This window comes from Paramacrobiotus metropolitanus, unplaced genomic scaffold, assembly GCF_019649055.1.
Source record: "Paramacrobiotus metropolitanus isolate TYO unplaced genomic scaffold, Prichtersi_v1.0 Parri_scaffold0000035, whole genome shotgun sequence".
In the NCBI taxonomy this organism is placed as follows: domain Eukaryota; kingdom Metazoa; phylum Tardigrada; class Eutardigrada; order Parachela; family Macrobiotidae; genus Paramacrobiotus; species Paramacrobiotus metropolitanus.
The window spans coordinates 1,079,522-1,092,075 of record NW_026570255.1 but is presented as its reverse complement, the minus strand read 5'-3'; the positions used below and the strand labels follow the sequence as shown (position 1 = coordinate 1,092,075).

At 45.9% G+C, this 12,554-nt stretch overlaps 1 protein-coding gene across 1 annotated transcript; it reads right to left on the bottom strand.

The window, feature by feature from the left end:
- Window positions 1-6,935: 6,935 nt before the first annotated feature.
- LOC129589524 (uncharacterized) lies at window positions 6,936-11,945 on the bottom strand. The gene is made up of 6 exons (XM_055484317.1): window positions 11,569-11,945; window positions 10,314-10,834; window positions 10,072-10,158; window positions 9,466-9,565; window positions 7,796-8,148; window positions 6,936-7,605 (listed from the first exon to the last, which is right to left on the bottom strand). Exons 1-6 carry the CDS (start codon window positions 11,847-11,849, stop codon window positions 7,124-7,126), a joined length of 1,824 nt encoding a protein of 607 aa, XP_055340292.1. The 5' UTR covers window positions 11,850-11,945; the 3' UTR covers window positions 6,936-7,123.
- Window positions 11,946-12,554: the final 609 nt, after the last annotated feature.

Here is a 12,554-nt window from a genome sequence, read left to right as displayed (position 1 = left end):
GACACGCAGCTTCGTCTGCGTCACCGTGTCCAAGTGGGAAAACACGTGCGTCCATAATTCCGGAGGCAAGACACTGCTCCCCATGTTTTCCTGTCGTTCCTGCGGGAATCGTAGGGAACGGAGCCGGTTGAGTTTGCCAGCAGCCAGCTCTGCCTGCACATTGCACTATATTTACTTTACTCGGCAGAATAAATTTTGACTGTAGAACACTTTGCTCACCAGATCGGTTTTCTAAGAGGCATCTAGGTCTCCCTGGTACTTCGAATTTTAAACCAAGTCCAACCCGCCATCCACGAGATCAGTCATGCAAAATCTTGTCCGGCCGAAGCACAGAATGATAATATTCACGGGATGCCTTCATCAGCGTTGCGGCTTCTTCGGCGGACATAGAGCGAAATTCCTCATTCAGTTGCACAGCTACACGGGCAAACGCCGTAGGTTGGACAGGCACACTCTGCTTCCAGTATCCCGGCGCGACTGCCGGCGTCCAACGAAGACGCTGAATTGGGACAATATCTGTGCGGCTCATTTCGCTGCCCTTGGTTTTCCACTGAAGAACGGCCGCTTCGCACCTCCAATATTGCAAGGCGCGTTCTGTGCTCAATATTTCGGCGTCGAGCCAGATCCATGGTCCGGACGACGTCTCGGGTACCAGCACTTGCACGGGAACTCTCTCGACAAAATCCTCGAAATATTCAAGAGCATCAATTCGGAAAGGCAGGGATACGCTTCCGTGAGGGTAGAATTCGCGTCTCCGATGAGAACAGAGTAGGTGGATGTAGAACCCATGGGCGGTCATAGAACCCATGGGCGGTCATGTCCACCACGCAACCAAAAAGCACGAACCCGTCTTCGCCCAGAACATGGACACTGTTGAAAAGGCCGATTCCGCTGGGCATGGCTGCTATCGGTGATCGGCCAGGTTAAGAGAGCAAAGTCCTTGGGTGATGATATAAAAAGCAGCAGCGGCAGTCTAGTTGATTGCCGTAAGAAGACTCGCGGAAAACTACGATAAAATTTAATGTGCATGAATTTCCTTCCAAAGGTGAGAATACTAGTACCAACAATCCCAACAGTAAACTGTGGTGCACATGTGCGCCGTGCGGTAGTGCCTCGGCTAGTCGTAATTAGGTGCCCTTATTTCGGATCCGAGTGAGCCAACGCGTACAATCTGTGCATGACGTACCTTCTGGAACGTTTTTGATTGGCTGGTAGTGCTTCTAAAATAGCTGCAACTGTCCACATGCAGTCATAACAGGTTCACAGCGGAGTACGAAGAATTGAACGCCTCCATCGAGGCGGGTGCCCATTTTACATAGTATGCATAAAGATGAAACTCAAATTAACCAGGTCGATAGCCGGAAAAATCGCAGAGGTTCGAGCACGTTTTATATTTGTTTCTGTTTGGGGTCCTATGATTGCTCTTCTTACAATCGGCACGAAAAGCAACATTTTCACAGACGTTTCCTAAACTTTGACGTTTTCCTGAACGAATCGATTATCAGCCATGCCTCGAGGCATGGGCCGTCTCAATGACATTCAAGTCCTGGTCGACGACGGGTTCCTGCGCTTCGGCTGCGTTGTGGACTTTGCCGACAACGGCTTCTTCGTCGAACTGCTATCTTCGAATCGAAAACACGAATTCTTCTCGTTTGGTAGCGTCTTCTGGCACTGTCTTACTAATGAACGGGATCCAATTGGAAAGTATGTAAAGAAGCTTATTGTGCAAGCGCTGGTACCCGAGACCGCGTCCGGTTCGTGGGTCTGCTGGACGCTGCAATGGGCCGATTGACATGCGGTGTACGGGGCCAGTGCTTCGGTGCGGACGTTGTCCAGTGGAAAAATAAAGGCACGGAAATGCCGTGCACCGGCATCGTTTCTTTTAATCGTCTGCGCTGGCCGCACACGACGACCGTCATGAGGTTCCGGGTTGATATCGTTTAGATTATGCAGTTTGAGGAATCAACCAGTCGCATATGTTAGCTAGAAGTGTTTAGCCATTTGGAGACTGTGATGCAGAAGGTACTCTGGTACTGTGCACCGTCTTGGCGTTATGGGACCCTGCCATCGGTTCGCCGACACTGAAGCGCACATTGGTCATTGGTACTCGGGAACATGGTCCGTATTCGCTTTATCTACCAATCCCTTCGCACACACACACACACACCCAGTACACTGCTTTCGGCCGACGTGATAGGCATCCTTACTCTGAGGATACTCTAGCTGTACCGGGTATACCGGGTGCCGCGTTCAATGAACTCGATGTACTGTAGACACCCAACTCAGATGAAATCTGCAAGCACCTTGGTAATCGGTTTACTCGGTTCAGATTTTAGCGAAACAGAAAGAGGTACATGCGTGCCTGCTTATTAAAGTTTGCACAGACTTCAAAGAATGTTTGATCACAAGATGCTGCCGAACACAGCTTGTTTAACCCCCAAAAAAACTGCAATCTGCTAATCCGCTAAAAACATTGTTAATGCACAATCTACCCAAAACAGAAAAATTAGTTATATCGACAGGATTATTAACGACTTTATACGCCGAGTAACTACCCAGACGAATGGATCAAGATCAGCGGAGCACGACGAGTGTCACACAGCTCGCTCTTCAGTGCATACAGGATACTCGAAAAACCCAAAGAACGTGAAGGGACAGCCGCGACAGTTTCGCCGGCTGCAAATCTTTTACGCCCGCCGTCCACACACCATCTTTCCTGCGGTAACTTGACGAAGGACGCGGATCGTTGGATTGAACAGCACACAGTATCTGCAACGCCAATCAAGCTTTGAAATTTGGTTTACAGATAAATGGTACTGTAGCGGCTCGATCAAGTGGCACCACAGAGTTGGTGTACGGGAAAACAGCACACATGCAGGCTGCAGCGTGTGCATGTCATGCGCTCGCAAGCTCGAGCAGTGCACACACTTTGCAAGTGCTGATTTCCCGTACACAAACTGTGTGGTGCCACTTGATCGAGCCGCTACATTACCATTTATCTGTAAACCACATTTCAAAGCTTCACACGGAAGACCGCTGCATAATTCCACAAAATCCTGCAGGGGACAAAAGTAGCTTGCCATAGTGTTCACTATCGGTTGATAATACCTGATTTGCGATAAGCCGCCGATCAAGAGAGCAGGCGCACAAGCCGGGCGCAGGGGCCATAAAAAGTAATTAAAAAGTAATTAAGACGCTGCTCTCTACGACATGGCCTGCTCCCACAGGCACGGGCCCGACTCACAAAAGTGACTATGCGGAGTCCGGTAGTGGTCATGCGCATACACGATGTAAAGCAATGGAGGAGACACAGGAGGAGGGAGAAATTGGTCTGCCCTGTTTCTGCCCGTGGTCGGTCCATTGCGCGTGCAGTTTTTCGCAAGGCGAAAGGGGCAAGCATCCCTTTCAGACGCAGGACGCGGTGCCTCCAAGTCATGCTATCTATAACATGGGTACTGGCCGCTTGCTTATCGCAAATTCCGAAATTCTCCCTCTCTTTTCTATGCAGCACGCATTTGTACCCCTCCCATGCTACAGATACAAAATCCGTGGAGCGATTTAGCAACAGGCGCAACGTTAAACGGCGGAAGAACACGGTCCGCAGCCAGATTCCGGTCTGATGCGTAGCGACATGGTGGATCATGCCCAGCACCGCCAAAATATTCCTAGTGCGAAGAGGGTCCTCGCCTTCGATTTCCGCCAGGAGAAGGTGTTGGGTGCGGGTGCAGAGGCATTTGTAGATAGCGGCCGAGAGAAGGAAGCGGGAGTAAACATGGTATTCCCGACTGGGAATAACAATCGTGGCAGCCAGCGTCGACGAGGTGATGATGTCGTTCCAGAAGGCCGATACGACGTGTTACGAGTATACATTAGCTTAACTATTAATAATATCTCCTTATATGTGTATCATAGAAGTATCTTTCTTGCGCCTGCCCTAATCTATTTATATGTGTTTTGGAACTCAGCTCGGCTTATAAAGCGCCGGCTGACATTTGTATCCTTTAGCTTGTTCTATCATTAAAGCTCACAGTAACATCCGCGCCTTTACGAAATAAGCACGTAACAGACGCGCAGCCAATTTCTGCGCCCACCGTGTCCAAATGGGAAAATACTTGCATCCATAACTCCGGAGGCAGGAAGTTGTCACCAACGTTTTTCTGTCGTTCCTGTGGGAATCTTAGGCAGCGAATCTGGTTGAGTTTGCGACCAGCCAGCTTTGCCTGCAAATTACACTCTGACTACTTGACACGGCAAAATAGAATTCTTAACATTTTTCATCTTCCTCACCAGACGAGATTTCTCTTTGGCATCTCGTTTCTTCCAGTGCCTCGAAATGTGCACCAGGTCCAACTATCCATCCACGAGATTCGTCATGCAGAATTTCGCCCCATCGAAATGCAGGTAATATGCACTGACTGCCTTGATCAGCGGCTTCTTCATTAGGCAATGAGCGGAATTCCTGGTTCAGCTGAAGGGTCATTAATTTGACAGGCACGCTCTGCATGATATCGTTGACGTAATCTATGTACTCCCGCTCGACAGAAAGCGACCAGCGAAGACGCTGAATCGGGACAACATCAATGCGGTCCCCTTCGCTGCCCTTGTTCCTCCATAGACCAAGGGCCGCCTCGCAGCTCCGATACTGCAAACCGCGTTACTTACTCAGTATTTGGGCGTCCAGTCAAGTCCATGGTCCGGACGGCGTCTCGGATACCAACACTTGCAAGGGAATGTTTTCGGCAAATTCCTCGAGAAAATCATTTGTGCAAATGGGGAAGGGCAGGAAGACGTGCCCAAGGGGTGGAATTCGCGTCCCCGGTGAGGACAGAGATAGTCGACGATAAGTCCGCTGGCCGCCACGTCCACCACGCGTCCAAGACGCAGAAACCCTTCGTCGCCCAAAACGAGGACATGGTTAAAACGGTCGATTCCGCTGGGGCCGGCTGGGCATGGGTGCATAATAAGTACCCACATCAATTCCACAGTAATGTGCGTCATGCGGAGGGCATCACACAGTACACCATAAAAGAATTGAGCAAAATCGGGTAGGAAAGCGCTTACATGCTGGAATTCCGTACGGTCAGACTTGCGATGCGTGCACTGGCTTCATTGCAAGCCATCTACAGCGCAATTGAATTACAAATCCAGCTTGCAGCCTTCCAGGTGGAATGCTCGTGGTCGGGACTTCGGCTGCGATGTTTAACGACGTAGTGGATTATGTTTAGCAATTTCTACAGGTGGCAATTAAATGATGCGAAGTTAAAAGCGACCGTACAAATATACGGGAAAGCTCAAGCAAATTGAATTTTCCTAATACTTACTGACACCGAAGAAATTTTAGTGAAACCGGTTTCCACTAAAGTAAACCGCGCGGAATGTGTACTTGTACTAAAATACTTAATAAAGGTCACAGAAGGAATCCTGTTGTTCAACAAATCCGAAATCTGTGATTGCTATTACCATTGGCAGCGAAGCACATGCGAGAATATAACGGACTGGAGTAAGGCAACAGCCGTTGCATCCTACTGTACCATTGTTACAAATTGTATATTTGGCACTTTAAACGGCTGGTATATTCCCCGGCAGTTATCATCGGTAAATTACAATTCAAGCTCCACGCGCAAAACAAAGTTACTGTACTCGGAAAACAAACGGCTATGGTTCTAGTTGCAAGAACCGGAAGTGAATTGCGCTCACCAACGATTTTTGATTGGATGCCTGTATTTAGCCTGGTAATCACTGAATGAGTGCACGCTTAGAATTCAAATGCTAGTAAAAATGCACGCAAGCGCATAACCTTCCAAAACGCGATCGGCGCAGAACCCCGATTCTGAGGAATCACTGCAAGTGCCCCCTTCGCTGACGATTTCGAGCAGCGCATCGCCGCAAAAGCGGTCGCCAACGCTTTGCGCTTCTTCCACATCAAACCAGTCGCCGTTTCCCCAACAGCGACCCCCCGATCGTTTATACAAGTACATCGTCTTGATAACCAACAGTAAGTGAACTCGTTTCAGCTTGTATTTTTCGTTCGCATTGCATCTGTTGTATGTTTTAGATACGTCGTCTGAGATACCCACCGCTACTCGGCGCCTTTCGGAAAAGGGTATCCAGGGGATAGTTATTGCCAACCATGAAGTCAAGAGTTCTCCATTCAACACTCTGCTATTTACAATTAACCCAGGAAGAATGACTTGCGAAAGTCTAAAGCGATGGATTGTAAAGCGCGCTAGCCCAGCGAAGTAGGTAGCCTTAATATTATGCAATGACTGACACAGGAATATCTGTTCGCTAATGGGCGACATGTTTTCGGTTCAGTGGCTTTTCTTCCAAGCACTTTGGAGTTTTTAGTCAAAATTATTTCTATATGTAAAATCCTGCCTAATTGCATTAATTTTCAGCAAGGGGCTGAACAAGGGCGCGGATTCTCCACGGAAGTACTGTTTTACTGGATCGGAGTCGGCAGAGCTCATTTCGAAGTACATGCCGACGCTGCCGGAGATCATCGTCATCGCGCAAAGAATGTGGGATGCTACTGATGACAGTTTTATCGATAGCTCCCCGGAAATGCCCGTTGTTCAAGTGGTTAAAAGCACCGGCACCTTCGCGGAGCTGACGGCTATTGCGGATCTTTACGACGTCCTTTAAACTTCCTGAGGTTCGTCGGCAGCCGTTTTTCTTTGTCAGGGTAACTTCTGCTATTTTTTGATACATTGCGTTTCTGGTATGAAAATCTGTCTTGTTTACAATTTTCACTATTTTTGGTTTACTTGTATCAACCGCAAGCAGGTGCAAACGTTTTGTAGAAGCGCGTTTTACAATTTCGTGGTCCATTATCTGTGAACGCTTAAGGGGAGGATCTGCTGGTACTGCTAATACCGAATTTCGTCTTATTATGACTAATTATGTTGTTTACTTGAGTGACGGAACATTTCAAAATTAAACCGAGCGTTTGTATTGGACATCAGTGCTTCCCTCGATTCGTAAAAACGGGCAGGCTCTCAATAACGCCAAGCCCACTAGAATATCCGTTCCGGTTATCGACTGTAGCAGAATCATTTCTCCCAAGCCCGCAAATGTTTTAACTTCTCCCAAGCGGTGCCGGCAAATTAAAGCGAAAATGTATTCACCAAAAGCGCAGCCAGCTTGCCACTGGGACCGATGAGTGGCACCCGGTGTGTTGGCTCCTTCGTTCGCGGATGAGCACTTTTAGGATTTCCGGACAGAACATGGAGCCAGATTCGTAGTCATCCAAATCTCTCGTCCGAGGAACTTGCAGAACCGGAAGCTTACGATCAGGCATTGTATAGCGGTAGCCTTTGAAAGCTTTCCTCAGAACTTCGGTGGCTGCTGCGGCAATAGGCCAAATGCTGCGTGCTTCTTCCAGTCTCTGTAGTGTTTCGTCGCACTCGGTTTGGTAACTGCATATTTCTAAGGATCGTTCCTTCTTTTGCTCGTGTAGATAGCACAAATTGTTTAACACATTTAGCGTTAGCGGAATTCCGTGAATGGCCTGCTTCATTGTACCGGTCGTGCAGCAGTACGTCCAGTCTTTGTCCGATGAGGCTATGGTTTTCTGGCATGTCTTCTTCGTGCCTAGCAGAATCTCTAAAGCAGAATCACGTCATGAAATACTGTATTAAATGTGTTGTGTGCACTATGGATCGCATGCAGGTGAACGCGCTTCTCCGTGTTCAAGACATTCTTATAATGATGTACTCAGCATGGCTACAATTGTACAAGGCCGCTCTTTCCTTATATTACTCACCACCCTGTTCCCTGCCTTCACGCAACCTACCTAGTGTTTTCCGCGTGTCGTCTTCCATTACCATGGTGCAGTATATGTGCATGTTGTCAGCGTCTGGATAGAGATCAAGTTCATGCCACAGACAGATGCTGCGGTGGCGGTAAGACAGATAATAGCCAACCGGACAGCCGATGACGTGGAGAACAGGAAGGATCGTACCGCTGTGACTGTGGCTGAACTGGTCCAGCAGTACAGCTCGCGTTCTTGTCGTGGTGTAGCTGAAAAGCGTATCGGCCAAATACAGCGCCTGATTATATCCAGCAAGGTAGCCTAAGGGAGCACTGACAATCACTTCACGGCTGATGGATGCGCAGGACAACACACGGTTCCATGTCCGACATATTCTAAAGCGATCAGTTATGTCAGAGATACGTAGAGATACAATAAAAATGTCTTTATTCGTTAGCAGCAGTTTACAACGTTGCATATACTGATCGACCGGAGCGTAGCGAAGGTCTTCTGTATTCAAGACTAATGCTTTCGTTGATTCCTGTCCGTGATGGAAGGTCATTACGAAACTGCTGCTGGCTGGTATTGTTGTTATATTTAAATTACTGTATGTTACGTATTTGCTAAACGTGCTACAAGTAGGATGCTAAATATTTATTATCACTCGCGAGTGTGACCGGCAAAAATGTCCCCCCTGTCCCCCCGGACATTTTTGCCGGAAAAGCTGCTACGCTCCGGTCTGCCAAATGCACGCCAACGTGAATTTTTCCTAGTATAAGTAAGGTTTGTTGCTGTTTTAACTTCTTTACAGTAAACGTAGATGCAGATACAGTGCAGCGCAGAATCTTTAAATACATAGATACAGATACAATGCAGCAGGGTGATACATATGGTACTCTGGCCCTTGCAAAGCAGCTCCTTAGCTGTACATAGCCTGCACTTTTTGTTTACTGTAGCGGCTCGATCAAGTGGCACCACACAGTTTGTGTACGGGAAATCAGCACTTGCAAAGTGTGTGCACTGCTCGAGCTTGCGAGCGCATGACATGCACACGCTGCAGCCTGCATGTGTGCTGTTTTCCCGTACACCAACTCTGTGGTGCCACTTGATCGAGCCGCTACAGTACAATTAAATATTTGTAAATTAGCAAATACAAATTAGCAAATACTTTTTACTTACAATTAAATAGATGCAAATTAGCAAATGCAAATTCAGTTTGTACAAACTTTGTGCTAGACAGACATTAAAATTCAAGTTTTGTTCGTGTTTTACGGCGACATCTTGTAACTTATCATTAGTACTGAATTTTCCCATAGCAAGCGCCAAAATCTTTGATGTGAAAGCCCCATCATTTTTGCAATGGATTTTACAATAAAAAAAAACAACCAATATGGATTGGCGTCGAAAAACCGTCGACCTGTTTTTCGATAACTGCAATCGAAAAACACCTGCATATGTGAACAAATATTCGAGCGGTCACTACTGCTTTCACAGCTTCAAATTTTTCAATACTTACTACTACTAGGCGCCAGCAACGCAGCGTAATATACGAGTACGTACGTATTGGTAATGGGTTTGGCCTTCTCGTTACCTCTGTTCATTTGGGATGCGACATTAAAATATTTTCCCATGCCAAGCAAGCATGCTAAACGTATGTTTTTCATGGTTTTTTACAGCAAGTGACACAGCTTTTCACAGTGTGATTTTCTCACCGTCGTAGACTCTTCTGGGTAATGACATCTAAATTCGACACAATCTGCACAAGGACGTCATCAGGGCAGTCAGAGAACGTAAAGCAGCTCTCGGGAAGATCTGAAATTGGAAGACACAATATAGGGTTATCAGACCAGGATCAGTCCGTAAATTTCTGAACATACAGTAGTAGACTGCTGTGATACCTCGGAAGTTATAAATACCGTAATTTGACCAAATTATGCCATGAAGCTACGCTTAGAAAAATTATTTGTCGAAAAAATGAGAATATAAATCACTGACAAACATATTCCATGACAATCGCATCAGAACGATAGTGTTCAGCTGTGCAAAAAGGTCATCTACACTGCACTCTGCACTGGCCAATGAAATTCTTATTATTGCAAATGAACCGTGGTTTTCGCATTTATGCGATTTCCACTTTAAAGCAGATATCGCTCTATAAAATGATATGAAAATCACTGTTGCCGCTGGACGAAATGCCAACGCCTTCCGATCCGGCCGCTGCCTGACATCGCGCATAGTGAGCGCCAGTTTCCGGACACCAGGCTCTGTGGTGCAATTTATCTGGCAGCTATAGAGTACTCATAAGGATCACAGTATACCGAGAGCTTCCAGACGATGAGTTTCCAACCATTTCGGAAAGAGTTGCATCTTCCGCCAAGTAGTCATAAACCAACTCCCATTTGCATCTAAGAATGCATACAGTCAACTTAATGGACGCACAGAGGAGCATTGCAAAAGCACATAAGTTCGTGATAATTAATTAAGCTCGCTGCAACGTTCGTTTCTTGATTATCTTTGTTTGTTTTCCTCTGCCAGCAACCCAATAACTTCAGAAAATCACCTTTTTGTGTGAATGATATCCTTCTGTAAAGCGCTAAATCTTTGCGGAAAAAGGAAGCCAAGAAGCGCTCGTACAAATGAAATACCAATCGATGGAATCTTTTTGAAACCCTTTTAAATTTTTGGCGACGCAGAACGGTGATACCATCATCATTGGCCGATATAATCAGCGTGCCGGTATATTGCAGCCAGAATAGCTTAAGTCCGACGTCCAGGCTGCTCAGCATGTAAGACAGCGGTGTCACCGGAAAGGGGCAGGTTGGCTGGCTACACGCGGTGAATCGCACGGTGAATTTCTCGAAAGTCTTATGGGTCACCGGCATCCAGCATCGCGCCTGGCGAACGCGGGCTTGTGACGCGCGATAAGAATAGTGTTCGTTTTTTGCCGCCAGCAGCTGCGGTGGTACAGATGCTGTTATGCGCACTATTGCGCATACTTCTTCGGCAGGAAGTGGTGGTTTATCGCCGTATTCAGGTACCAGGGCTAAGCATGTAGCTGGCGTCCACGTCAGAGGGTGATTTCTACAACAAGTACAGTGCTATCATGAGAAAAACATGTATTGTTATTATTCAAACCAAGGAACGTCGAAGAATAGCAAAGTAGAAGTTTATTAGGCCATCGAGTTGACAGTTACTGCATGTGGAGGCTGTATAACACGGATTTTCGCTTTACCACTGAATTTGTTTGGAAACATCCATCTTCTGCAATATCGTAGTGCCATAAACTAAATATTAAATATTGACATTAAATATTGTATCAAAATGTAGTAATACACAGCATAATTTCGAAGTCGTACAACTGCCGTAACTCAGTCTAAAGAAACAACTATTTTTTAGATAAGAAAACTGCAAGTGCCACGCACAAAAGGATAGCTTTCAGATAAATAACGACAAAAAAAAATGAAAAGCGCCAACCATTATCGACATTAGCAACGAATCCCAACGATAAAAGAAAATATAATATTAAACTTTGAACAAGGTATGGAATGAAGTTCATGAGTAGAAATTTTCTGTCCTAGCCGTTACCAGATGTCAGGGACCGAACAACCAAATTTCCCTAGCGACGAGCGACAGAGCAACTGGACAGTAATTGTGGTCGAGTCATGCATATACTGTATGTAACCGTAAAAAAGCTCAAACAATTTTTTATAACGAAAACGTTGAGCAATCTGTAATGCCGTAGCCGGCAATGAACCCCGGAAACTCCAAAATCAACAGCAAAGACAGTTCGGCCGATCTTAAGCAGCAAGGCTTACATAGAATTCCTTGTCAGCACTTCCTCGTTTTCACGTGGTAGTTGGCAATAACGACTGGCCGAAGTTAGCTTTATCGGCAACACTCGGGCGCACGAGAAACGTACGCACTCGACGCATGGACCAGAATGGTGATAGTCGATAATCAGCCCATCATCTGCCACATCTACCACGTACCCTCTGTAAATCGTGCTATCCCTTACGACATCAATGGCAAATTTGTCGTAAAACTGTGATAAATACAGTCGATCTTTGAGAATCTTAGTTGCATTGGCCATAATCATTTACATTCGAAATTCTTTGATACGGTTTACGCATCCACATAATATTCATTTTTACAAATGTTGGACGACCGCTGGCTGGTTTACACATCCACACAATATTCGATTTTACTGATAAATGCTGTACCGAGGTAGACTTGTATGTAGCAGTGTTTATGCAAAGAATGCAGGCGGTGAATGGTTAAGGTGGAAGAAAATCAATAATATAGCGTCGATGGAAACAAGCTGCGCGAGCGAAATGGAGGAGTATGACACTAGCGCCCATTCGAGGCGCTTATGTTAGTTACACACTATACGCACTAATATCGATCTCCGTATTTGCGGAAAATTCTGTAGAATCAACTATCAGTCAGCCTGCTCGGATCCCGTTGTAGCACAGTAGTTATAAGTTCATTCAACTTCATTCTGAGTACAGGAACATTTCGTGTTAGCCTTTCGAAAATGGTGTATTGTAGATGCATTGTATTGTATTGGTGTATTGTAAATGGTGTATTGTAAATGTATTGTAATGTATTGGTGTATTGTAAATGGTGTATTGTAAATGTATTGTAATGTATTGCTGTATTGTAAATGGTGTATTGTAAATGTATTGTAATGTATTGCTGTATTGTAAATGGTGTATTGTAAATGTATTGTAATGTATTGCTGTATTGTAAATGGTGTACCGTAAATGCATTGTAACGTATTGCTGCATTGTAAATGGTGTAT

Excerpts from the sequence above, each read along its gene's own strand:
- LOC129589524 (XM_055484317.1), bottom strand. The coding sequence starts at position 11,849 with ATGATTATGGCCAATGCAACTAAGATTCTCAAAGATCGACTGTATTTA. Across the intron at positions 10,835-11,568 it reads GTGCTGACAAGGAATTCTAT|AAATCACCCTCTGACGTGGA; the intron begins GTAAGCCTTGCT and ends TACTTGTTGTAG. Across the intron at positions 9,566-10,071 it reads TCATCGTCTGGAAGCTCTCG|ATCTTCCCGAGAGCTGCTTT; the intron begins GTATACTGTGAT and ends TTCCAATTTCAG.